A 26,382-nucleotide genomic window follows, 5' to 3' on the forward strand; every position below is an offset into this window, starting at 1 on the left:
CCCTCTACATACAGAGTACATGGGTCATGGGTTCTATTCCTGCTTGATTACATCAATAATCGAACGAACGGTCCTCGACTATCGGGTACCATCACGTTTGTCGAGGTCGTTCCAAGAGCCAGGTCAGCCAGCCATAATGTTGAAACGAACGTTATGCATTTATCACGACTCGACAATTATTGCATCCCCCGGCAGAGAAACATGCGGATATCCGATTCCACCAAGCCACCAAGGCAAAGCTTCTGGTTCCTGGATTAATTTATCGAGTGTCCACCGTTACTCCACTACAGCAAACCGTGGAACCTCACTCCGGGCCATGTGGGAAGCCGTGGTTGACAGTAGTAAGGGAATGTTGTCGAACCGATCCAGGAACGCACCGGACAAGGCGTCTAGTTGAGCACAGTAGGCTTAGTAGTAGACTCCTGTCTGAGACAGTTGATCATTCAGACGGTTCATATTAAAAAAGTGAATCCTTCCCCACCCAGTTGTTCTCTATGCCAGTCTAGGCCAATCTGGTCCAGTCCCCAGCTGGTTTTCCCCTGGCATCCTGTGGTCGTAAGTTAGATGGGGTATCAAGGTACAGTACAACCGATGTATTTTTAGATGAGTGTCCACCACCCCTTCGTGATATCTTCTCTTCTTCAATGAATTCGATAATAATTATAGACACAATTTGAGATCTCCATGTAATTGATAAAGATTGACCTGAATGATGTCCCTTGTTAATAATGATGTGGCTGCCAATCTCACCCTGGTGTTAGATTGAGACGGGAGTCGTCACATTGATACACCCTCTAACCCACCCTGGTAAAGTTCGGCCGCCTCAAGTCAAACAGCGCAGGCCCGCTTTCTCGTTCGCTGCAAACCTCTCCAGACCTCCAGCTTAAAGGTCTTGACTCGTCTCAGTCTCAGTCCACGATTACAGCTCTACGTACTTGAATAGGCATTAGCACCTACTTAGTAGGTTGGCTAACCGTCTAAAGAGGTTGTTTAGTCCATCCAGTGCGTCCTCTGCCGGCGCTTTTCAGGAGTTCAGTATGTACCTCATCTCACCATAATAATAATAATAGCATTGGATTATCGCTAGGTAGTCTAGCAACTAGCCAGCGACTACCTAGGTACTTACTGTTGGCTATTCCCGCACCTGGCACGGAGGCTTCTTCTTTTCCCTCCTTCACTCCCTTCCTTTCCTCTCCTTTCTTGCTCTGTAGGGAGGTTACCTTTTTCTTTTCGCTCATTCTTATCCTCATTCTGCGCCATCCTCACTCCTTGGGCCTGTCTCAAGTTTTTGTGTATGTATGGTTTCTGTGTCTCTCCGCGGCGTGCGCATTCCCCGACACCCCAAACTCTATAATTGAATTATTGGCGGCCATAATCCTTCAGGGGTTTCCATCCAAAAACTAATGCTTATCTATCTCTCATTATTCACAGAACTCATCACAATTCCCTCCTTCCGCTTTCACTGCACATAGGGAATCATCAATTTATCGTCAGGCTCGCCGATTGCCGCAGGACGACAAATCGCGCGCATTTCAGACGAAAAGGCTGCCCGGCCAACTCAGCGCCGAAACGACAAAAACAACACGCAACGAATCATCATTTGACCACTCCACGATTACGACTCATGACACCCTCTCTGTCCGCTTTCTGACAACTCATCCATCGTGTTCGAGTTCGAGTCGATCCTTCTTTTCCCTGACGTCTATCGCGCATTGCAGGCCACCTCAGTAAAACAACATGACGGTCTCGCCGCCGGGTTCGCCCACCACGGCTACGCCGCAGCGGCCTTTCAGTGGCATCATGCGGACCCCGCGGAGTAACAGCCGTCTGAGTATGAGCAGTAAAGTCGGTGGAGGAAGTCGGGCGTCCGACGAGGATGGGAAAACAGCGGTCAAAGTCGGTATGTGTCCTGAGAACGGCCCCCGACCATGGAAGAGTCGCGGGGACAAGGGAGGTCATACATCTGAACCAGCAAGCTGATGTGATTGCAGCGGTCCGTGTACGACCCCCGCTGAAACCCACCGATCCCGGGTACGAATTGATTCCGCAACGTTTCCAACGATCTATGGTTCATGTCACGTCACCGACGAGTCTTGCGGTCGATATCCCACAAGGTCGGAAGTTGTTCGTGTTTGATCGGGTCTTTCCCGAAACGACGGATCAGAATGGCGTCTGGGAATACCTTAGCGACAGCGTGAGCTCGTTTCTCCAAGGCTACAATGTTTCGATTTTGGCCTACGGCCAGTCGGGTGCTGGCAAATCGTACACCATGGGAACCTCTGGCCCCAGCGAGCAACACGATACACAGTCAATGGGTTCGTCTGGATTGCGACACATTTAGGTCATTCAGACTTCCAGCTAATACTATTGCTAGGAATCATCCCTCGTGCAGCCCAACTCCTATTTGAGAAACTGGACGGCCCGGCTAAGCATAATCGCAACAGTTCGACTGGACTTCGCACACCAGCTCGATACTCGATCAGCTCTACTTCGAGCTTCGGGCGCGCAACAGCTGAAAAGAACTGGCAATTGAAAGCCAGCTATGTGGAAGTACGACGCACCTTAAGGCACTTCGAGTATTTTGCAGTCGAAATTGTTCGCTGACATACCACGCAGATCTACAACGAGCAGCTGCGAGATCTTCTCCTCCCTGAATCGACACCTATGAGTGATCGCGGCTCGGTAGCGATCCGCGAGGATGCCAAAGGTCGCATCATCCTGACGGGCCTGCACCAAGTCAATATCAATTCATTCGAGGATTTGATGAACGCCCTGAGCTTCGGTTCCTCGATTCGCCAGACGGACGCCACAGCGATCAACGCAAAATCCTCCCGATCCCACGCAGTCTTCAGTCTCAATCTTGTCCAACGTAAATCAGCGAGCTCAATTACATCTCCTAAAGAGAAACGGATGTCCATGCCGGTCGAGGTACTTTCCGGCTCGGATGCTTCCGTCACGGTCGATAGCAAACTGCACTTTGTCGATCTGGCAGGAAGCGAGCGGCTGAAGAACACTGGTGCTTCCGGGGAACGCGCAAGAGAGGGAATCTCCATCAACGCTGGTCTAGCTGCCCTGGGCAAGGTCATCTCTCAGCTTTCTTCTCGTCAATCGGGCGCTCATGTCTCCTACCGAGATTCGAAGCTCACCCGCCTACTCCAAGATTCTCTCGGCGGCAATGCTTATACATATATGGTTGCTTGTGTCACGCCTGCGGAATTCCACCTCAGTGAAACTCTGAATACTGTGCAATACGCACAGAGGGCGAGGGCTATCCAGAGCAAGCCGCAAATCCAGCATATTGCTGACGAAAGCGACAAGCACGCAGTGATTGAGAGGCTCAAGGCCGAAGTCGCTTTCCTGAGACAGCAGATCCGTATCGCCGAGGACAATGACCGACGAGCTGCTGGACCGCAAGAGAGGGCGGAGCGTCAAAATGAGAGGGAGAAGGAGCTTCAGAACCAATTGCTTGATGTACAAGAAAGTTATAACGCGCTGAGCCAGCGACATGCCAAACTCATTTCCGAACTCGCTCACGATTCGGAGCACTCCACCAATGGAGAAGCAGATGATGTTGCCTCGGCCGTTGGCAAGAGCTCTGTTGAGCGACTGAAGCGGTCTCACTCTTTTGCCCAATCCGTCGAACAGGTCGTTCTCGAGTATGAGAAAACGATTCAAAGCCTTGAATCCTCCTTATCCAACACACGATCCTCCTTGGCGGTGACTGAGAGCACTCTTCTGGAACGGGAGACCAAATGCGCCTATGTCGAGACTGTCAATGCCCAACTGCAAGCGCGCATCCAGAAACTTATGGACCGTGAGGCCAGCACCGAGTCCTATATGCACGAGTTAGAGTCTCGGCTCGATGGCCAGTCTTCGGGCGAGGAGAAATACACGGCTATCATTGCGGAGCTGCGCAAAGAACTCAGCCGTGCGCGCGAAAGCGAGGCGGGATGCGAAGATTACATTTCGACACTGGAGGAGCGTCTCGCCGAAGCCGATCAAGACATGGAGCTCATGCAGCGAGAGGTTGAGCGCTTGGAACATGTAATTGAGCGTCAGCGGAGTCTCGGCAAACTCGATAGTCTTCTCTATGAGTTGGACCATGTCCACCAGAACGGCGCCAGTCAGGATGACATCCAGGAAGAAATGGAGTCTCCCGCTGCTGTGACGAGCGCCCGCAATTCCCGTCAGAGAGCCACCACTCTGGAAGTTTTGACCGAAGCCGCCGAAACGGCGATTCCTGAATCAGACGAGGATCTCGCGGAAACCGTCCCAGACATCGAAGAAGAAGCAAATGTCGAAGCGGCGACAGCTGCCCACGTTGATGGCTCTGACTTGGAGGTTTTGGAAAGGGTAACAAGCCGCTTAGAGGCCGATCCCAATGCAGAGCCTCGAGCCCAGACTCCTAGCCTTACCGAGTCGAAGATCGTTGCTGATAAGCTTGAGACCGTCTCCCAAGAGCTCTTGGACCTGCGCCTGCAGCACGAGAGCACGGTGAACCAATATGAACTGTTGGAGGCCAAATATGAAGAGGTACTCAGGGCTTTAGCCAAACTGAAACAGGACGCTGCCGACGAAGCGCGCCATCCGGCTTCTGCCGTCCAGGGGCTCATTTCCCCAGTCACTGCCTCTCGACCAGTGTCTTTTTTAGAGGATGCGAAGGCCCCGACTCGAAGAGTGGAAAACAACACTCGTTCTCGCAATCACTCTCCTCGGAGTTATCCTCGGTCGGGGAGCCTGCTGCTTCGCAAGAACCCTCTACTAACGGGCATCCTGAGCCCGCCGCAGAAATTCCCGTGGACTCGCAGGCGTCCCACAGTGAGACGAACTCGCTCGAAATGGAGCAGATGCGTCAGCTACTTTCCGAGCACCAGGAAGGTGTTCACCTTATGACCCAAAAGTATGCCGAGCTGCAGGCCGAGCATGAAGGTGCCCTTGCTCTGGTGGAGACGCTCAAAACGGAGCTTCAGAAATCCAAATCTGCCTCCCCACCGACAACCCCGGGCTTCAAGTCGAATGTCATCCGGAGGAAGAGCAGCCAGAGCCTCATGTCGACGGTGGATCGTGCGCATCGCTCGCTTGCTGCCCTGAAGAACATCGCGGTAGAAAAGTTCGAAGGCCAGCCCGACACAATGCAGAACTTCGAGGTTCATCTTGACGCGGCGATGCATGAGCTGCACTCGCGCATAGAACGCATCCAGTCCTTGGAGGCGGAAAACCAGAGCGTGAAGAAAGAAATGGAGATGAAGGCGACCATCATCTCTGGCCTCACCCGTGAGCGGTCCAGCTTGCAAGGGGTACACCTTCTGTGGACATGGGCCTAGTCTCGCAGTTGCGGGATCAGGTAGTCCAGCAGGAGAACCTGATCAACGAGCTCAGGGAGGCGCATGAGTCACGCGAGAAGAAGCTGCTCGCCGAGATCGCGGAATTGAAGGATCTTCTGAAGACTCAGGAGGCAGCTGCCAAGGCTCAGGATGCGCACGCGGAAGAGCAAGACAAGAAGATTGACGATCTTCAAGGTGAATTGGTGGAGTGGAAGAGCAAGCATGAGAACGCCGTCAAATCCTTGCAGGCTTCCGAGCAGCAACTCAGTGCCACCTTGGCCGACCTGGACAAGGCCCTGGCAACTGCAGATGCCATGCGCTCAGAGCGTGCTGCCGTCGATGAGACATCTGCTGCGAAGGAGGCTGCTGCCAGAGAGCTGGAGGCCGAGAGATCACAGCAGCAAGAGCTGGTTGAGAGTTTGAAGCAGAAGATCGAAGAGCACGAGGCTACCGCCGCGGCCCATCTCGAGAAGATTGCTTCTCTCGAGCAATCGCACAAGGCAGCGCAGGAGCAGCTATCGGATCTTCTCGCGACCAAGGACAGTGCCAGCGGTGAGGTTGAAGGATTCCAGTCTCGTGTGTCTGAACTCGAGAAAGAAATTGAGATGCACAAGTCGACTGCTGAATCTCACAAGAAGGACCTCGAGTCTCTGCAGGAATCACATAAGAATGAATTGGCGGAGCTCGAGGAGCGCGCTAAGGCTGCGGCGCAGGCTGAGTATGACTCGCGGATCGCAGAGAAGAGTGTCGAACACGGGGAGGCGATGAAGAGTTTGAGATCTGAAATTGAGGCATCGCGGAATGAGCTGTTGAAACTTCTGAAGATGGTTTCGGAACTTCTCAATTCCGATGTCACTGCGGACAACCTTGCAGACCAGATCCAAGATATCCTCACGCAGAAGCAACACTTTTCCGACAAGTACGCCGAGCTGATGGATGCAAACGAAGATTTTCGCAAGCAGCTCGTAGCCAAGGAGAGCAATGCGGACAAGTTGGAAGAGCTTACCCAGCGTGAGGCGGCCAAGGACGCAAAGGTGAACGAGCTTGCCATCCTCGTCGCCACGCTTGAAGATGCCCTTCAGCGTAAGGAAGAGCAAGTTAAGAAGAAGGATGCGCTCATCGAGGAGATCACCGCCGAGAAAGAAAAGAGCCTGCGTCTCGTGGAGGAACTCGAGGAGCAGATTACTAACAGCTTCGACCAACACCACAACCGTCTCTCCGTCATCCAGCACGAGCGCGACCAGGCCTTGGAAGACGCCAAGGCAAAGATTGCGACGTACGAGAAAGAGATTGAGACATATCGCATGCGGATTGAACAGCTTGAGGTAAGCACTGCTGTCATAAATTCTGGAATCGGATCCCGACTAATGAACTCTAGCTTCAACTCAAGAATGGTACCGGCCAGGATGGTTCGCATGACCGCACTAGCTCTTTGACCTCGAATCTGCGGAAGAGTACTTCGGCAGCCTCTCTCCCTTCGCCGCCACCTGCCATTCCTCTCCCCCTCTACCGACTATACAGTCTGCCACCAACGGTAGCGTCTCTCCTCCAAGCTCTCGCCACACCAGCAAGGAACTGGTCAGCGTTCAGATTGTCGAAGACCAAGAGGCCCGTATCCGCACGATAGAGAAGCACCTCAACGCCGAGAAGCAACTCACTGCCACTTTGGAAGAAGCTCTGGGCGACCTTGAAGCGCAGAGCAATAAGGTCAAGACCGACTGCGAGGCCTGGAAGAAGAAGGCATGGCAGCTGGAGGAGGAGTTGACGGCTCTGCGCAAGGAGCGCAACTCGCAGCGCCTCTCGCTTCAGGCCGTCGAGGAAGAACGCAACGCCCGCCGCGAAGCCGAGGCTGCTCGAGCCCAGCTTGAAGAGCGGATGAATGCGCTGAACAAGAAGAAGAAGAAGAGCACGCTCAACTGCTTTTAATCCATCGTACCCTTTTGATTCTTCTGGATCGTTCAATTTTAGTGTCTCGGACGTAACGTTCCCCATGTTCAAAGCCCGCCCTGTGTACTATGAATTCGATGTCGATTCCCCTTCTTGATTGTTGATACCTTTTTTGTTTTCATTTTGATTCTTTCCCCTTCAGATAACCCCCAGCCTCCGCTGTCTGATTTCACTACGAGTCATTAAATACGCTTCTTCTGGGCAATTTGCCTATGTCGATCGACACTGTACATTTCTGCCTAACCTGTGATTACGTCTTCTCCAACCCTATTGCGGTATATTTTGTTATCGCTCATATGCCATAAAGTATGTACGGCCGGTGGTCACTTGTGTATAGTCCTTTGTTCCGCACTGTCTATTAGTCCTTTGTTTCCCCACTGCTGCTGTTGGGAGGTCGTTTGTAGTTTGCCCTGTTATATGTAATGTAGTAGTTTGAAAGGAACCAAGATTTGTTAAATAGTCCCCATAGTCCCCATAGTCCAGAACATTGGACCTCCGCATGGACGTGCCTCGGTTCTTCGGTATACACCATAATTGAGATAACCCGCGGTAGGCCGGAGAGATAGGGATCACGTCCTGGAAATTCTACGCATCTTGAATCCATAGTTTCTAATATAATTGACTTAGAGAAGGTTTCACACCTGTTAGCAACGAGACCTTCGTCGCCTCCCGAGATCCAACATCGCTCCGCTCGGCTAATAGCAGACAACACTATCCCGAACACCATTCGACAAGCCAGCTGGAAGACCATGACAGCTACCTCTACGTCTACAGAAGAAACCCTCTCCTTCTTCAACACCATCCCCAAATGCGCCGAGATCCTCTCTCAGCCAGACCTAAGGGTCATGCACCCGCGCAACCCAGACACTTTCTTCCACTCGACCCTCCGGTCCAACAACGGGATTCTCAAGTCCGTCTTCATTCACCAGCCGGCTCATTCTCATACCAGAACATCAGATGTTAGTTCAAGCGAGACCACCACCGTCCAAGCAAACACAAGCCCGCAGGAGCGACAGCAAGAAAAAGAACAAGGCTACATCCTCCTCCACCTCGGCGCCGGCGTATCAGGGCAGCCAGATATCGCGCACGGCGGGTTCCTGGCTACAGTCCTGGACCAGGTTACTGGGACTTTGATCCGGGCGAGTGGGTTAGACCGTGGGCGGGGGGCGGTTACGGTTTATTTGAATGTAAATTATAAAAAGCCGGTGAGAGTTCCGGGGTTGTGGTTGCGAGGGCGGAGGTTGGGAGGGTGGCGGGGAGGAAGATTTATGTGGTGGGGGAGATTTTTGTTGCTGAGGCAGATGGGGAGAGAGATGGGGAGGGGGTTTGCGTAGCTTGTGAGGGGATGTTTTTGGTTAAGAGGGATGGTACTGGTAGGATTTGATTGATGTTTTTTCTGATACCTAGAGATAGAGTAATAGAGATGTTTGTTTTGAGGGGCATGCGGAGTAGATAACTAGAGGCTCAGGATGCGTCATCACATGACGTCGTGCCCCGTGGCTTAAGCTCAAGCTCAAGCTCAAGCTCAGCTCAACCAACAACGCAGCAGATGCTGGTAAATCACATACGCAAACTCCTCTAGGCGAAGATGTCCCGCCTCAAACCCTCCAATGTCACCATCATCCACCCAGACCTGGGAATCGGCGGCGCGGAGCGGCTAATCATCGACGTGGCGCTGGCGCTGCAGTCCCGCGGCCACAAAGTCACCATCTACACCTCCCACCGCGACAAATCGCACTGCTTCGAGGAAGCGCGCGACGGCACGCTCGACGTGCGCGTGCGCGGCAACTCTCTCTTCCCCGCGCATGTCGCCGGCCGCCTACACGTCCTCATGGCCGTTCTGCGGCAGTTGCATCTGACCGTCTCGGTGTTGAGGGAGATTGCGGCAACTGAAGAACAAGACGACATCTTCATCGTCGACCAGGTCCCCGCTTGCGTGCCGTTCTTGAAAACGCTGGGCCCGCGCGCGGCGCGCAGCAGTCGCAATCACCAGCGCATCCTCTTCTACTGCCATTTCCCTGACCAGTTGCTTGCGCGCCGAAATGAGGGCGGGGAGGTGCTGCGGCTTGTGAAGACACTCTATCGGTATCCGTTTGATTGGTTTGAGGGGTGGGCGATGAGCGCGTCGGATAAGGTCGTTGCCAACTCGAAGTTCACGCGCGGGGTCGTGAGCGAGGTCTTTGGGAAGGAGAAGCTGGGGGATGTGCGGATTGTCTATCCGTGCGTCGATACCAAGGCTGGGGCGCCGGTTGGAGCTGATGAGGGTCCGTTGTGGGGGGTAAGAAGATCTTGCTGAGTGTGAATCGGTTCGAGAGGAAGAAGGATTTGACGTTGGCGATTCGTGCGTATCATGGTCTTGGGGAGGAGAAGCGGAGGGGACGCGGTTGGTGGTTGCTGGTATGTCCTCCTCTCCCCAACTGGTTCCTAATGGAGAGAGAGCAGCTATTGACTGAGGTACTCTACAGGCGGTTACGACAATCGGGTCCAGGAAAATGTCCAATACCATCGAGAACTAGACCAGCTCGCCACGAGTTTGGGATTACAGACCGCGACCTCAAAAACGGTCATCTCCGCCCTGTCTATCCCTGACTCCGTCGAGGTCCTTTTCTTGCTCTCTATACCAACTGCTTTCCGGGATACACTCCTCTCGCAGGCAAAACTGCTTCTCTACACTCCCATCAACGAACACTTTGGTATTGTCCCCGTCGAAGCCATGCGCGCCGGGATCCCCGTTCTAGCATCGAATACAGGCGGGCCGTTGGAAACTATCGTGGAAGGCGAAACGGGCTGGCTGCGGGACGCAACGGTCGTCGCGGATTGGACTGCGGTCATGGACCGGGTTCTCTACAAGATGAACCAGAAGGACTTGGACCGCATGTCGGCCGCGAGCAGGGCGAGAGTAGAGAAGGAGTTCTCGTTGACTGCAATGGGTGACAGGCTCGAGGAGGAGATTGCGGACATGCTCAACAAGGAAAGACGACCGTTCAGTGGGTTTCACCAGCTAATTTTCGTCTTTGCCGTGTTGGGCATTGTATCTTCTATTCTTGGCGTGTGGGTTGTGAAAATGACTTAGATTTGTATAATACCCCTTCTCTGCTTGTTTGTATTTAGCAATCTTACTCGTACTCTAAAACACACATTAATGGTTATTACCACGTGACTTCGCGCAATGCCAACGCGGGATAATCGCGAAAACGCGTGAGAAACTGGAGAAACGTCGCAGCGAAAGTCGGATAAGCCATCAAAATAATCCACAACCTCGGTGTTCTCCAACGAGGAAAATGCCAGAGGTTATCAACCTCCTCTCCTCGACGCCGCCGCCCCCAGCATCTCAACCCCGTCAGCCATTCGTGGCGACGCTTCCATCCGATCCGCCCCTCTCTGGTCGTCCGCCTCTGTTATCGGACGATATCGAATCGCTTTTCGCCTACGATGATATCGATAAACCGGCCAAGAGACGTCGCATAAGCGAAGAGGTTGAATCCCCTAGGGATGCAGACGCCCAGTTGTCGACGAGAAATTTGTTTCTGTTCTCCGATGATGACGTCGCTTTGCCGTCTGATGGACCCTCAACGCTGAAGATCCCGGCGTGGAACGAGGAGTCGGATCCTATTGTTTTCACTTCGCCTGCTCCTGTGCCAGGAGCGAGGCCTCTTACGATTCATAAAACAAATCCCGGTGAAACTAACACGATCACGATTGACGATGACGATGAGGATGAGGATGACGGTGCTGCAGATGTCGCCAGCGGGAAGGACCACATCGAAGACTTCAGTGACCAGCTTGCAATGCCGGATATTGACGAGTTAGTGAGACAGGCAAGAACAATAAAACCATCTGGGCATGAAAATACGCTCTTTTCGAGCCGGACGGCCACTCTACTTGCAGGTCTGAAGGAGCGCTCAGAAGCTACCAGTAGCACCGGGAGCAGGACCAAATCAAGAACCGCAGGTCCCTCCAAAAAGGCCCAGGAACGCGATATCCTTGACCTGGACGATGACCTGTCCGAGGTAGTGGCTGAATCTCGCAAGCCAGCACGGAGGACTAGCAAGCTGAGCGCCGCGGAGAAAGAAGCGCGGGCCAAAGAGCGAGAAGCCGCAAAGGCGCAGCGGGAACATGAAAAGCAGCTCGAGAAGGAAAGACAGAAGAAACTCAAGGAGGAAAAGGCTCGGGAAAAACAGCTCGCTGCGGACTTGGCGGAGGTCAATAAGCTCAAGGTGGACAAGAAGGAGTCTACGCCTGAGATGATCCTCGATCTCGCTTCCTCGTTTAGGGAAACAAGTGTTGGCAATCAGAGCATTGAACTCATGAAACGGTTGGGAGTCGAGCACACGTTCTTCACGAGCTCTATCCCGAATATCGTTAAATGGCGCCGGAAGGTCGCAGCCCGGTACAACGAAGCCGCAGGCCATTGGGAGCCATGTCCCCACCATATCCGCGAAGAAGACCACGTCCTCTGCCTCGTGACAGCGCAAGAGTTCGTCGACATGGCGATCGCGCCCGTAGACCCGGTAACAGGCACAACCGAGCTGGACCTGCACATTTCCCGCATCAAGAAAGCCTACCCGGGCCACAAACCAATCTACCTCATCGAAGGCCTCACCGCGTGGATGCGCAAGAACCAAAACTCCCGCAACAGAGCCTTCCAAGCCCAGGTCCGCCGACAACTCGACCAGAACCAGAACCCAGAGGATCCTTCGTCCTCCACCCACCGCAGAAAACCCCCCTCCAAAACCGCCGAGTCCACCCCGCCCGTCGACGACGATACAATCGAAGACGCCCTCCTTGAGCTGCAGGTCACACACGCCTGCCTCATCCACCACACCAGCGCCGCGGCGGAGTCAGCAGAATGGATCAAGAACTTCACCGAGCATATCTCGACCATACCGTACAAGCGCGAGCGCATGGACACCAACGACTCGGCATTTTGCATGGATACGGGACAGGTCAAACCCGGCGAGGACAAGGCCGATACCTTTGTCAAAATGCTCCAGGAGGTGAATCGCGTCACTGCGTCCATGGCGTATGGTATCGCGGCGAGGTACCCCTCCGTCGTGGACTTGGTGAGAGGGATGCGCCGGCACGGGCCGACCATGCTGGAAGACGTCAAGGTATGCGTTCAACCCCTATCTATCTCTATCTCTATCCCATTTCAAAACTTCGCTAACTTGATTTGAAGAAATCTGCAAATAAGAACGGTGCCCTGACGGACTCGCGCATTGGCCCGGCTGCAAGTAGACGGCTGTACAAGGTGTTTATGGGTCTTGATCCCTCGTCTACGGATGTCTGATTTGTATCTGTTTATTGGACTTGGTCTTGTTCCCGGGTTTGTACATTAATACCCTCCTATTCTTTCTGGTCGGCGTTTTTCCTTCTTGTGAGAATATTGGCATTGTTATTCTTGGTATGGAGTAGGATTCCTCGGTTGCTGGAATGTGCAAATACATCATGATCAGGTCTCAATAGATGCCAGCCATATGTTACATGCGTCTCTCACTTATCTTGCTGCGAATAATAAAAAATTTAGCCAAAAAGGGAACCCATGAAGATGCTATATCTCTATACCGAGACAAATCCGGAATATCTCAAACGCCAAATATGGAAGAATGTATCAAACAACAACACCTCTTCTTCGCCAACCCTTCCAGGAAAGTATCCACGCAACTACAGCCACCCACACACTGAGGGTGCATCCGACAGCCCAGAACCCATAGCACCGCCACCCATGGCACTGTCCATCGGCTGAGCCGTTCCCGCCGTCCGTCGCGTCCTGGTATCCCCGCGAATAGATGACTCCCCACATCGCGGCACCGGCAGCAGGGACCATGGCCACGATGCCCCAGTTCGTGCCGAAGTTCTCAACCCCCCACACGACAGAGATGATGATGGGGACGAGAGAGAAGGCGCTGCCGTAGCCTAGGCCTACCAGCGCGGTTGTTACGTGTGAGAGACCGGGATGCTGGAGGGGTAAGGGGGATGAGAGGAGGAGATAACCGAGGGAGAGGAGGACGGCTGAGGGCAGAAGGAAGGCGAGTCGCGAGAGTGTGGGCTTTTTTGCGGTTGAACCGGATGATGAGGAGCGACGGCCGGCTTCTACGTCTGCCGAGAACAGATGAGTGGCCGGGGGCGCGAAGAAGTCGGAGAGAGATCCGGTCAGCAGTCGGGCTATGGTCGATGTGAGTGCTATCGTGGTCACATGTGTAGAGGGCAGGCCAGCTGGAGGGGGAGCGTTGGGAGGGTATAACTCCGGCGTGAGTGTCTGAATAATTGTGCCCAACTAGGAGATCAATTAGTCTAACGTCTACTGGAATAGTACGAGGTAAACTTACGTTGTTGATGTACGCTTCTCCTGGACCGGTGACCAGGAAGAAGCCAAGTGCAAGCCACCACATGGTCTGATCTTGCAGGAATAGTCGCGTTTCGAAGTTCAACAGCCAGTTCTTCTTCCTCCGTTCCTCCTCCTCCCTTTCCTTCTCCAGTCTTGCCGCTTCACGTTCTTCTTCAGAGAGGGTCAATGATGGCTCCGGGTCCGGCCCATCACAGTCAGCAGCCTCGGAAAATGTTCCATAAGCCGCCTGCACTTCGCTTCGAGGCCGGAAGAACTCGCTTTCCTCCAGGAGACCGCTGCGCTCGAGCTCCTCAACAGCCTCATCAATGTACTTCTCCTCCTCCTCCTCGTCAACAATTCTCAACCCGAAAGTGCCAATGACTCCCAGGCAAAAAAGAAACAAGGCAAGGAACACAAAGTACCGAAAGACATCGACGTCACCGCGACTTCCATCCTCGCGGCGCTCACATAGCAGGTATGTGGCTACCTGGCTCTGCCACATGCCACTCAGACCAAACCCCGCAATAGGAACGGCAAGCATGATACCCTTGTGCTTGCCGCGACCAAAGTTCTTCGCGCATGTCGTCACCGCAGCCAGGTACATACAGCTTGTAGCCGTCCCGATAGCAACGAATGCCACAACCATCACCCAGGGGGGCCATCCTTCTCCACCCGCCTCAGGAAGCGGGCCACTCCTATACGCAAAGGCAGCCAGCAGGTAGCCTCCTCCAAAGACAAGTCCTGATAACAACGCCAGCGGAGAGGGCGTGTACCGATCGCAGAGGTAACCGAACAATGGCACGGGAAGGTACATCGAGATCTCCGCCGCGATCGAAACGGCGTTCACCTGGAGCTGACTGTAATGGAGTCGAGAGAGGAAAAGTGGACCATACAGCGAAAAAGCAGTGATGCTACCGGCCCCAAGACTAAATGACCACGCTTACTGTCAGTACGTTTACAACGACGGTCAAACGATAGCATCTACGGATTGCGAGAAAGGGGACGGCCAACCAACTGATCACCCCCACCACAAAGCTGCATACACGCATCACTTCCATTGCCATCTTACGACGGTCTCTCTCGACGATCTCGTCAACCACATTGTTCAAGAGCCCGTCACTACCACCGTCGAGATTTCGAATGGCGGACAGTCTCGAATCGGAACGCGGCCGTCCTTCCCCAGTCCCATCGACGCCGGCGTCAATGTCATGGAGTAGGGGTCGATGATCATCAAAGTCCCGCTTATCGATTGCTGGCTCGTACTGTTGATCAGGCCCTGCCATTGTGCTTGTGTATCAACTGCAGCTCTATGGAGTGCCAGGAGGTAGCAAAATAACACAGCACAATCGGCTGAGAAGTTGTTATACTGTAATATATATACGCGATAAGGTATACCTCTGCCGTCAGCAGATTGTATAGCGGCGTTTCAGCGAGATGGACAGTTCCCCAGGCCAGCTGGGATAAGCAATTGACGAACTGATAGTGGAAATCGGCTCTTCCTGCGGCCGGTGAGGTCAAGTAGCAGTTATTATTGTGATACTGGATCAATAGCTAAATGCAAGGAGAGCGCCGGTAATTATCGAGCGCCCTATTTGAACACTGTTGACCAATGCCATGTATGGAGGAGCCGTGTGTTGACTTGTTGACAGGGTCTCAAGGGCACGTCATCAGAGGAGATACACCGATTATCAACGGTGCACGTGACAGTCCCCTAAATCAAGCAGCACATGACCATACCTGGCCATCAGCTGATTATGCTGAGTCATGTACAAGCAAGATTCATCAGACAAAAGGTACTTGGTTAAAATTACGGATTTACACGATTTGAGCTATCTAAATTGGTATTCATCGATGTACATGAACAATCCGAATGCGCACCATGCTTGCAATCTGTTAAAAAAAGAAGAAAAACAGTAACCCAGGGAATTGGACAGGTTCCCGAGGGGTATAATAATCACTAAGACATGTCCGAGAAGAGAACAACAACTGGAAAGAAATGAAGCCGAAAAGGGAAAATTATGATCTCATACACGCCATCAGAATAGAAGATGCTCCCGAGCAGATGATCCTCCTCTATGATGCTCCAGGCACGGATAGACAAGACCCAAGAGGCGAGCATGGTATCATTATCAATCATAAGTATCGTAGCATCCGTCACTTCAATGATCTTCTAAGACCTCCCTGTATCCCCATTCAGATCATGACGGTGTCATAGCATGCGGATAATGTCATTAGACAGCGTCCAGTATGCGAGGAGGAAAGAAGAGAAAGATAGCAGAAACAGGAACATCGTTATCCCAGCACCCTGTCATGCAAAAATAGAAAGGACGCCATATCCATGATACTCCGGTGCATTGAGTTGAAAATCCGATCAAATGCAGAGCCGCTAACTCCAAGCACGGAGAAGTCATTAGGAATGAGAAAACGAGAAAGATGAACAGAAAATTAAAGATTGCCCCGCTCAAAATTGACATGTTTGAGGCAGAGACTAGTGGTATGGTCGTTGGAACTCAGAAGCTGACTTCACCGGGATCCTCCTCCAACACGCTCTCGTCCCAGAACCGGTCCGTTGATTCCTCGCGACCGGAATCACGAGATCGGAGAGCGATAGATTCACCTTCACCCCGCTCAACAAATTCATCTTGAGTCACTTCCTTGAGAATGCGTTGAAAGTACATTCGAAGTGAGCGAAGTCCACGGAGATACCCACGGTCAATATCATCCGGGTGCTGGGGCGGGCAGGGAGCATCTGAAGGAAGTTCGTCTTCGCCCGTGACGCAATTTGCAAAGTCGACTATCTTTAGATGTACTTCGGTATTGTTGTGCCCGTCTTCGGAGGCACGGTGGTGAAGAGGTGCCCGCTTGTCGGCGTTGTGAGTTTCATCGACTTGAGATTTTTCGGTAGGATTTTGCTCGCCATCGTAAAGAATCAGTAAGCTGCTAGCATACAAGCGATAACGTTTGAGCTTTCGAATCATATTCTCCAGCTTTGCCAGCTTATCCAGAATGATGGGGATCTTCTTCGCCACACTCCTGTAAGAAACGCCGTCGTAGAGAAAGCGTGTGAGGGCATCCTGGAATTCACGCCCAGACTTGAGATCCCGTCCGAAGTACTTGTCCTCAAACGTGTATTCCTGCTTCCTCACATTCCAAGTCTGCATGCCGCAAAGTCGGACACCCAGCTGCTGAGACGTGGTAGACTGGCATTTGCGCCTTTGAGACTTTCGCTTCTTCTCGCTGGCTTCTATGCCGTATTGGCGGGTCCCCATCTTCAAGTCCAACACGCAGGGCTTGTTCATACCAGCTGTGAGATCCTCCAGCAATAGGAAAAATTGTACCCTTTCGTCTTGTCTAGTTTGAGCCTCCTTGGGATTAGAAGGGACAATCATTTGAGACTCATCCTTCGCCTGAAGGCGGAAGGACTTGGACGGGCTATCGCGGGCGGCCAAGGGTGCAGATGGTACATCTTTAGATATATCATCCTTGTGGAACGGCGCAGAAGTGGAGCCGTTAACATGAGGATCGCTAGATGAAAGCAAGGAGGCGTCGCGTTCCATCGAAAATATACCATCTTCTTTATCGCCGCCATAGCCATCATCCTCGAAAAACATGAGTTGACCGACACCTTTATTGGAGCTGATGCTTCCCCGTCTTTGAAGACCGCTGCCTGAATGGCGTCTTCTGACCCGCCGGGTTCGACTGAGCGAGCTGGCGCGAGGTTGTGGTTCTTCGGCTCGGACCTTCTCGAGGCGGTCATGGCCTGCGTCAAGCGCCGTTGAGGCGGAAGATGACAGAGCCGGGCTTTCCTTGGAGGGCTTCGAAATGTCAATGGCCGAAGAACTGGATGTTGCTTCAACGCGCTCCGATGCGAATCGATGCAGACTTGCGCTCTGGTCCTCAGACAGATTGGCACGTCGACGGCCAATGTCCGAAGACGTCCTTGGCAGATTCAAGTGACCACGGGCATGGCGCCGGTGATGATGGATGGCGGGAGGGCTGAAGACCTCTCGAAGAACCTGCTCCTGCAACTTCCTGTTCACCGTTGTGGCACCCCATCTAGCGATGGGCTTGTCCAAGGTTGGAGCAGAGATGCTGCCTGCGGTAGATCCACCGACCGATTGCTTCCCACCTGACGCGTGATTCCCGTTCAAAGACCGCCGACTGCCTGACGCGGCACAATCAGCTGTCCTAGGTCTTTGACAGCGCATGAACAGATCAGCCGGAATAATATGGCGGTTGTTCTCGAGTATCACCTTTGGGAAGACACCGGTCACTTGCTTTTGACTGAAGATTCGTTCTGGCTCCGCGTCTCCCGACTGGCTAGGCCTGCTAATGCTTCTTTTCCTTGAGTCATTTTCATCTTGTGTGAGCTCCTTGCTGTGTTCAGTATCTGTGGGTCCAGCATTGTTTTCTGACGAAGCTTTGGGGCGCTTCGAATTCTTTGAAAAGGTCACATTCAGGACACCGATATATCTAAATAGAAGAGAGAATCATTGTCAGCGTGTACAGCAAGTCAGGCTAGGGGGAATGCCAAAACAATTAAAGACTTTATAGCTGAGCCTGCCTTACCTGGGAAGAAACATGAGCATTTCAGGGTGTCTGCGCTCAATTCGCTCGTAGAATTCGTTCTCCCGATTGTTAAGCTGTTTACAAACGGCACGTCTCGAGAAACGGAAAACCGTGGTATGACCACCCACTTGATGGCGATAAGGCTTTAATTCAACCGCCCCTACAGGTGCTGTCGAACTGTGCTTCCGTCGTGGACGCGGGAAGCGAGCACGCTGAGTTGGAGTAGCGGTCGGCGTCACGTCAGCATCGTCGGTCAAGCTCGATTCCTCCTCTCGAGCAGACACACTGCTGTCATCCGCAGAGGCGAACTCGGACTCACATGTAGAGTATTCGCCGCCGCGTTCTGAAATGGCACCAAGAGGTTTGCGATCATATTCTTCTAGTGTAGGGGAGTGCATGTCTTGTAGCTCGCCATGGAGAATCCTACTCTCATTTTTAGACCGAAGCGATATATCCACATGACTGCTTTCCTGCCCAATAGGCACGGTATGTACTTTCGGCACCAGAGCAAGACTACTCTTCGGCGCCGACTCATCGAACCGCTCCACGTCTGGCTCATTCTCAAGGAAAGGCTCAACTTGGTCGACTTCTTCGGAGACAGTGACACGCTCATGCGGAAAGTATACAGCAGACGAGATCTGTTCCTCCTCTTCATCGTCGAATTGCCCCGAGTCCCGACGTTGTTCTCGAATTGTATCTGGTGGCGAGAGCCCATCACTAGGTGGAATCTCCGCAAAATAGTCTCTGCCCCCTTCGGCATACTGGGTTGGAATACTCTTGGAGAATGAGGAACCGCGGCCACCTCCCGGAGTCAAGTGGAAAGATCGAATTTCCTCTAGCAAACTGCGCGGCAGACACTTGGGCTGGCGTTTGGAGACATCATCACTTAGTGTATGCGGACGATTCTCTTGCCATGCGGTCGGCCCTATCGACGGAGCGGCGGAAAGTAATAGCTGAGGTGAGCTCTTGGAAGTTCGAGGACCAACGTCCTCCGACAGCAAATCTCCCGCTTGTGTCTGGAAGCGATCCCGAATCTGTTCAGGCTCTGAAAGAACAGTGACGTCCGACGTTTCGTCCTGCGTCAGAAACTCCCCGTGTTTCCCGTCTCTATCCTCCCTTCTTTTGCGATCAGGCGAGGTCGTATTCTCCTTGAACAAGCCGAGGTAATGACTAGACTTTCGACTACGTACGTGAGAGGTAGGCTCCGCATTCGTCAGATTGGCCTCAATGGAATTCTCAACCCTGCCACGTCGGGTCCGACTCGCACTCCGCTCAACTCTAGTCTCGCAATTCCGGTCCCGGATTGGTTCCGGATATTCAGGGTGATGGGATGGCGAGGACGAGTCTCTCAAAGAGGCAGATATCAGACTGAGATTGGGAACGGGATCCTCTAAATGGGTGTGTTTAGTGCCAATACCATCCGAGAAAGCTTTTCCGGGAAGGTGCGAACTTTCCCGGACAGGAGCGTTCAGTTTCCTGTCCGGTTCCTTGTGAGGTGCGTCCCAAGCTACATCTGAAGGAATGGGTCGTAGTGACGAGGGATGGACAGGGAGGGATGGCGAAACGTAGGTAGAGGAGCGCAACGGGTGAGTTCCGCGAATTTCGATTTCCATGGGGGAGCGATCGACGGAAGGGCGACGGAAGGGAATTTTCAAAGAGGAAATTGGCGAAGCGGGCGCATTATCGAGTCCCGGAGACAAGTCGGTCCTCAAGGCAGTATCAACATCTTGTACGGGGCCCAGTTGCGGTGTGTTACTGGTTTCGTTATCTGAGGGAAGATAGTGGGTTGCGAAGATGGAATCCCTTTCGGAAAGCTGGGGACTGTGAGACCGATCAGGGCGGGAGAGCCTCTCCAGGGGAAGAGTCAATGCCCTTTTTAGGGTAAAGCCAGATGCAGGTTTAGACCATTGATGAGCAGTGGGGGATTCAGCGCGGGATGGAGAAGGAGCTTGCTGAACATCCTGATGCATGAGCTGCTGGTCGCGAGCGTTGTGGCGACGCTGCTTGCCGGAAGAGAGCTCAGGCCGTGCAGAGCAATCATGTTGGGCAGACGCAGCAGGTGTCACCAGGGTGTCAGGCAAGGTGTTCTCAGACGCAGATGGTGGCCTTGACATGGGGAGGACATTGGTTGGGGGGGTGTGGTAGCTGCACGGAATCAAATGAGAAGCCGAGCAGGGAAAAAAGGGCGTTGTTGAAGGGAAGATTATGGTTGGTGTTTCAATTCAAAGGCGGAAAGCGAAGGCTTGGAGGAGGGAGATTATTCTCTGGCGTCACCGGGTTTTAGTTTTCTTACTAAGTTAGGACTAAGAAGCTAAGGCGGTAGGGGAAAATCATCGAGAAGATCAAGGAACACCAAGCCACGTTCCGGGGAGAAATAATCTTACAGGCCAGCAAAATACGACGGAGTCTTCGGATGGGACAACCTGAAGAATTAGAAGGTCGTTATCAATGCGGTATTATTGATTTAGAGTCGAGTCTAGGTAGTTGTTCGACTGGACAAACTCTGGAATGAAGTGATTAATGTCGGTTTTATTGGTATGTAGGTAGCAGTAAGGGCGAGGCGGCGGATGGAAGATTTAATCAGAGGAGCATTATAGTAAAGGTACCTTAGAATGACGGGACAAACAACAAAAGGAACTTTCAATTCTAGATACTTGAAAGCATGGATCGAAAGGTTGAAGAGGACGCGGATCATTACCCCCGTCGTAGCGTAGTATTAGAAATATCAAATAAATAAATAAATAACAAAAAAGGTCAAATAAAAGTGAATATGATGGGCCAGTCTTCTCTTTACTTCTGATCTCTTCTGTAGTATTCCTTTTCTTTAGTATCTAATTCAGACACTGTAGAGAGTTCTATACAAGTCTCACCTTCAGAGGCGAGCACAGTGAATCAGTGATGGGTCGCTAATATCTGACTACGGAGTACTTGGTTCAGTAAGAACTAAGAGAGACAGGACGCTAAGAACCACGCTTTGTAGGATAGAGTTAAGGACCGGTTAGATGCTCTTAACGCAGGTCCAACATGCCAATAAGAACGGAGTCTTTCTAGCCGTAGTTCAGAATCATGACTGGGATTGGGGATTTCCCCAGGAAAAAAGAGCTGTGGCTTGTCCATTCTATTCCTCTTCGGGTAATAAGCATCTCCAGTGTCTTTCTAGATCCCTGGATCTCCACGCTGGTTTACTGGGTGCATAAAGAATCTGAAAAGAGACAGGAATATTATGAGGTGAAAGCAGTGTGCAATCCCATTCTCGATTTCCAAAGCCAATCCTCTGAGTAGGCATCAGCCCTCAATTCAGGTATGTCGCTAGGCAATTATCTCCCGTATCCCCTATCTAGGTACCGATAGCTCTTGATTGATGACCCGTGAGACCACTGTTTATCTTACGTACACCACACAACCTACCAGCTAGATACGTGCCTTACGAGGGTGAGATCGGCATTCTTCACTGTCAGTTGGCGGTGATAATTGACCACTAAACTGGCGTTTGATAGACTCTCTTATCTATAGATTTGAAATCCAGAAATGAGACAACCTTCCTGAATGTCTGGCCCATTTCATCCTCTCGAATCGAGAAGAATGTTTCGCTTCTAAAACCCAAGATGTATAAAGCATTTTATGCATCAATAATCTATGGCTCTCTGCCTAGTTTTCACCGAGCTGCGAATGCTGGAGACGTTCAGCCTCTGAAACGCCAACCAGTAGATAGCCAACGTGATCAACCTGCTGGCCACGAGGATTTTCTCCCTCCTCCCCGGAAACTCCACTCCTCATATCCTCCCGATCCGACTGGTATGTCGCGATGGAACAGTCGATGAGAGGATGATGTCTCGCGTTACCTTCGGATATAAATTATCACAGCCTCACCAGTCACGAAAACAAAGTTTTATCGAAGTATCTTGTTTCTTCCCTTGCGTCATATCGTTAGTTTGTCCCTTTCCAGACATCTGCATTTCTATTCTCTTTTCCTAAGCCCCTGATGCTGGCAATTCTGACACAGGGTATCCTTGGTCTAAAATTCAAATCCTAGCATCGAGGTATTATATTTGATGTCGCTCAGGTCATTCCCTGGGAATATTTGCTCCTCCATCTAGTGAAGTACATTATTGGGCTGCTCCTCATGCCCAAAAACCCCCCATTCCTCAAGACTGGTAGAAGTCTTCCCATACCATCAAAATTTCCCAGCAACACAACCATGCAGAATGATTCATTTATCCTCGTGAGTGATCGCCTGTGACCTGTCACGTTACTCACATATGGCCCCGAGCAGCCTACAGCCGATCATACTCGATGGCCCTTATCTGGAGCTCTTCTGCCTGCAATTATGCATTTAGGCTCTTGAGACTTTGTTCAGAAGGTAACCAAGACTTTGATGCCAGCATACTACGTTCGATCAATCACTGCGATGCTACTGATGGCCGTAGTGCTTCCTGGCTAAAATTGCATTACCTGGCTCAGAAACCGGAGTGTAGACGCTCAGGCCAGCGCAATATATTCGACCTATGGCGTCTCTTCTGCCAAGAGCTGGCATGGTTCTCTCTCCGTCTGTTGCCCATACCTGGCCTGGGAGAGGACCTAAGCGACCAGTTTACTTGGACCGATAAGCTCGCTGGTGCCCCTCCCGTTTTGGTGCGGTTTGTATGCAAGGGAATTTCCCTGATATCAGCTCCCAAGGATCTTTGGATTACCCCTCTAGCTTTTCATGAAGAATGCTCTTGCGACCCCGTCATGGTGTCCAAGATATCTTGACCGTGAGGGTATAGTACTAATATAACAGCCGCCAGGAAATATAGTACATACCCTTTAATATTGACCTAAGATAGATATTCTAGATTGAAAATACCACTGTCTTCGAATAGATAGAATTCCATGATAAACACCGCACTTAAGTTATAGTTTTGGTGATAATTGATTGGTACATTGTGGGATCGAACAGGAAAAAGAGGGAAATTGAGGAATACAAAGCCCAATCCAGCGATGGTATTCAATCAGCTGAAAAGTAATGGTAACGTCAAGTTGCGTGCCTGTTGCAACATGAGGTTGAGGGAGTGAGCTAGTTGCCTTGCTTATATATATTGTCACATTTGTCCCGTGTTTCAAGCATTGACAACGCCCTGGCTCTTTTCCTATCAAGAATAAGAACATCGAGAACTCATCCTGGTCTGTTTTCTCTCATTGGCTGTTTCGCCCTCATTCTGTCTGCAACCAGGCAGCAGAATCACACATTCACACTGCATAAAAGTCCGACAGAACCGAGATCTCAAATACGAGACAGTTCCCCTCAACAAAACTGTCAATATTGCGGCGTAGTGAACTCACGTCCAGATTGCTCCTAATCTTCCATCATCATTGGTAGAACAGCATTTTTGGCACTATCCAATGTGATAGCGACAGGGCAGTGATGTGATGAGAAGCTGTCCAACGGGATGTCCCGAACGGGCGCCTGGCCAACGACCGCTGTGACTGGTGAGAAGTGATGGCGCCTGCTGCAGGCTAAGCAGTTGGTGCAACAAGCTCTCATAATCCCAAAGCACGAGATACATTGAGTTCTAACCCCTTGGAGACCAAGCATCCATCCCCGCAGCATGATCGAAGTACATCTGAGCGCTTTTGGTTCTCCACTCAGTTGCGCCTGTTACTCCATGGAGCACACACTTAATGCCTCTATCACCCCGATTTGATGTCGTTGGATCATACTATTGCATTTGCGTCTGGTTTCGGAACCCGCGCTCATATTCAGTTCTTTCTGACCTCCTCTGTCAAGGAGCGAGGAGAGCCTGCACGATTTTGATGCATGCGATGAAACTGACGGCAGCAGGCTGAACGAAGCGCACGCACAGCAACCTTATCCTATCGAGAGCGCTTCGGTTGTCGCCAAGCCGTTGCTTATGCTGAAATAAGCATTTCCAGTCTGTACGGGAGATTAAAGGCGTTCGTCGCTCGAAGCAAGTATACGACTACAATGGACCGGCAATTACGATTGGACACCTCCTTTGGTGCTGGAACTCAAAGATACTCTTTCATTGAAACACCGTTGGAAATGAATCCTTCCCGACAAAGGATAGAGCGACAAGTACCGCTGCCAGAGTCAGAGACAAAAGCCAATGCTTGTCCGGTACAGCAGCAGGTCACCGCGACAGAAGACGTTCAACCAAAGTTCAATGAGAAAGCTCAACTTCAGCATGAGTCTGCTGCGTCTGTCTACCCCGGTAGTCCGCCCATTGAGCAACACCCTGCGCACTATGCTCCCTATGCAGAGGATGCGCCACAACAAGCGCAGTTCGACACCGTTGCACCAGCATACTCGTACAGCGCTGGCCCCGATCCACTTCCAGTCAAGAGGGACCCGGATGCGTCAGGTCAGTTCTCAGAGTCTCGACAGATATCCGTTGCACCTGACGAGAACCCATTGCATTCTCCCCGCCTGCCACGCTTTCCTCCACCCTCCATGACCAGCGCGCCACATCCAACTACGCCAATGTCCTATCATCAACCGGGGCAAATTACACACGCCAACCAGGTCGTCAAGGGTGGAACATGGAGTCATGGTTTATGTGAATGTTCCAGCATTGGGACATGTTGTCTTGGACTCCTGTGTCCTTGTATACTCTACGGGAGGACGCAGCATCGCCTTTCGATGAAAGGCAAAAAGGAGAACCCAACCAACATGCTAGGCCACGAGACATGCAACGGCTCGTGTACGGCAATGGCCTTGCTATGCGGATGTCAATGTGAGTTTCTTATCATGCTGACAGCAAAAAGTTCGATACTGAATTTGGAACAGGGCTGCTGGCTACGGTGCAGCACACACGGACACGCAAAGCGTACGGAATCAGTGGCAACGTTGGGTCTGATTGTGTACGAGCTACATGCTGCACATGCTGCACGCTCATACAAGACGAAAAGGAATTCAGAACTCGGGAAGAAGAGCGAGAGAGAGTTGCTTGGGCCACGGGGCAGGCACTGGTATCGCCATATGCAGCGCCATTGCAGATGTCCTATGGCCAGCCACCGAGATGATGTTGGCCCAGTCGCCAGAGATCGACAGTGTATCAACCCGTCAAGCAGATTCCTTTTGAGGTCTTGTGTGCGGTTGGATGAGAGAAACTTTCCTCTGGCAGGGCGACGAAACACGTTCATTGCCTTGCCACCTTCTTTTCCCGGGGCGTTCTACTGATGTTTTATCTATTTCAATCCCTCTCCATCTTAGTGTTCTTCACCTTCGGGCATTGAGCGAGGGGTATCCCTGGCTCCGGCGTTGGATCGTGTTTTAGCGGCATCTAAAATCGTGCCGAATAATCAGGCAATGTATATACGCATCGACGTCAAGGAATATGAGGAGATCCACATTTCAAATCACACTTATGCTTGGCCCCCTTAGAAGATAAGTGTTCTATCGTCGATCCTGTAGGATTGCAAGAAAACCTTCTATTCCGAATATCAAGCTACGCTTATACACTTTAGCGAGTGGCCCAACGTTCTAAAACCCATCATGCTTGCCAACTCATGACAAAAACTCACAAAGAAAGTTGTCCTGGAAGCTTCAGAGTCAAAAACACTTCGGTTAGCTGATCCAAGGAGACGGCGTGTAGCTGAATGGTGGTGATTCAGGTGATTCGGAATTTAAGGTTCGAGGTTACACATATCTTTTGCCGTAATTACTCCCTACAGACGTCCAATCACCTGTAGGACAGAAAGAACTCAGCTGTGAGAATATTCTATATCGCTTGTTCTAGGCAATAGACACAGAGTGACAGCCCATATTAGGAATTACATCGGGGTAGCTTGGAACCACTCAGTCAGGTATGAACCGTCTTGTTCTCATTGTTCTCTAACTTTGATGACTCTGCATGGTTAAAGATATAGTAGACAGCCGGATAGATTCAAGAAAGAGGATGCACCCCCATTCCCGTCAGCATCTTTGACATCAGGGAGCTGAATGAGTGCTCTACCCACCACGGGTAATATACTCACATGCATGCACATGGCTGCTGTGAAACACTTTCCCTCAACGAAGCTCAGGACGAGGAGTTCTAGATTCATCGACAGGCGACAAGTAATAGAATAAATATAGGAGTTACTGAGTTTGCGATGCAAATGCTCTTAAAGGTACGGAGTAGTGATGGGATGTTTAGAGTCGAATTGTACCTAAGATGCAGCAGTCCAGAAACTCTTAGATGTGCAGAATCTGAAGGCCAAATTGCTCCGTAG

At 51.6% G+C, this 26,382-nt stretch overlaps 8 protein-coding genes across 8 annotated transcripts; 6 read left to right on the forward strand and 2 right to left on the reverse strand.

The window, feature by feature from the left end:
- The first annotated feature begins 1,417 nt into the window (after window positions 1-1,417).
- Window positions 1,418-7,462, forward strand: P174DRAFT_439384 (kinesin family protein). Its single transcript, XM_024826784.1, has 11 exons — window positions 1,418-1,900; window positions 1,992-2,315; window positions 2,375-2,550; window positions 2,617-2,736; window positions 2,758-2,782; window positions 2,813-2,869; window positions 2,903-4,638; window positions 4,677-5,297; window positions 5,333-6,649; window positions 6,703-6,858; window positions 6,897-7,462. Exons 1-11 carry the CDS (start codon window positions 1,738-1,740, stop codon window positions 7,248-7,250), a joined length of 5,049 nt encoding a protein of 1,682 aa, XP_024686215.1. The 5' UTR covers window positions 1,418-1,737; the 3' UTR covers window positions 7,251-7,462.
- Window positions 7,463-7,867: 405 nt separating this feature from the next.
- On the forward strand, window positions 7,868-8,655 carry P174DRAFT_510599 (PaaI family thioesterase; the record flags this gene model as incomplete). Its single annotated transcript, XM_024831690.1, has 2 exons — window positions 7,868-8,476; window positions 8,512-8,655. Exons 1-2 carry the CDS (start codon window positions 8,021-8,023, stop codon window positions 8,653-8,655), a joined length of 600 nt encoding a protein of 199 aa, XP_024686216.1. The 5' UTR covers window positions 7,868-8,020.
- Window positions 8,656-8,812: 157 nt separating this feature from the next.
- Window positions 8,813-10,419, forward strand: P174DRAFT_439385 (GDP-Man:Man(1)GlcNAc(2)-PP-dolichol alpha-1,3-mannosyltransferase). Its single transcript, XM_024826785.1, has 3 exons — window positions 8,813-9,549; window positions 9,585-9,654; window positions 9,737-10,419. Exons 1-3 carry the CDS (start codon window positions 8,860-8,862, stop codon window positions 10,342-10,344), a joined length of 1,368 nt encoding a protein of 455 aa, XP_024686217.1. The 5' UTR covers window positions 8,813-8,859; the 3' UTR covers window positions 10,345-10,419.
- Window positions 10,420-10,502: 83 nt separating this feature from the next.
- Window positions 10,503-12,722, forward strand: P174DRAFT_114158 (uncharacterized protein). Its single transcript, XM_024821040.1, has 2 exons — window positions 10,503-12,382; window positions 12,451-12,722. Exons 1-2 carry the CDS (start codon window positions 10,553-10,555, stop codon window positions 12,559-12,561), a joined length of 1,941 nt encoding a protein of 646 aa, XP_024686218.1. The 5' UTR covers window positions 10,503-10,552; the 3' UTR covers window positions 12,562-12,722.
- P174DRAFT_385599 (MFS transporter) lies at window positions 12,660-15,233 on the reverse strand. The gene is made up of 3 exons (XM_024823266.1): window positions 14,611-15,233; window positions 13,601-14,525; window positions 12,660-13,548 (listed from the first exon to the last, which is right to left on the reverse strand). The coding sequence occupies exons 1-3, from the start codon at window positions 14,880-14,882 to the stop codon at window positions 12,883-12,885; spliced, it is 1,863 nt and encodes a 620-aa protein (XP_024686219.1). The 5' UTR covers window positions 14,883-15,233; the 3' UTR covers window positions 12,660-12,882.
- Window positions 15,234-16,109: 876 nt separating this feature from the next.
- On the reverse strand, window positions 16,110-20,282 carry P174DRAFT_418568 (inositol polyphosphate kinase KCS1; the record flags this gene model as incomplete). The annotated part of the gene is made up of 2 exons (XM_024824699.1): window positions 16,110-18,072; window positions 18,169-20,282. 2 exons carry the CDS (start codon window positions 20,280-20,282, stop codon window positions 16,110-16,112), a joined length of 4,077 nt encoding a protein of 1,358 aa, XP_024686220.1.
- Window positions 20,283-22,225: 1,943 nt separating this feature from the next.
- On the forward strand, window positions 22,226-22,991 carry P174DRAFT_114193 (uncharacterized protein). The gene has a single exon (XM_024821041.1). The coding sequence runs from the start codon at window positions 22,462-22,464 to the stop codon at window positions 22,918-22,920; it is 459 nt and encodes a 152-aa protein (XP_024686221.1). The 5' UTR covers window positions 22,226-22,461; the 3' UTR covers window positions 22,921-22,991.
- A 1,142-nt stretch (window positions 22,992-24,133) lies between these two features.
- Window positions 24,134-25,191, forward strand: P174DRAFT_429052 (DUF614 domain protein; the record flags this gene model as incomplete). Its single annotated transcript, XM_024825547.1, has 2 exons — window positions 24,134-24,902; window positions 24,956-25,191. 2 exons carry the CDS (start codon window positions 24,134-24,136, stop codon window positions 25,189-25,191), a joined length of 1,005 nt encoding a protein of 334 aa, XP_024686222.1.
- Between the last annotated feature and the right edge of the window lie 1,191 nt (window positions 25,192-26,382).

Source organism: Aspergillus novofumigatus, assembly GCF_002847465.1.
Source record: "Aspergillus novofumigatus IBT 16806 chromosome Unknown P174scaffold_2, whole genome shotgun sequence".
Lineage (NCBI taxonomy): Eukaryota > Fungi > Ascomycota > Eurotiomycetes > Eurotiales > Aspergillaceae > Aspergillus > Aspergillus novofumigatus.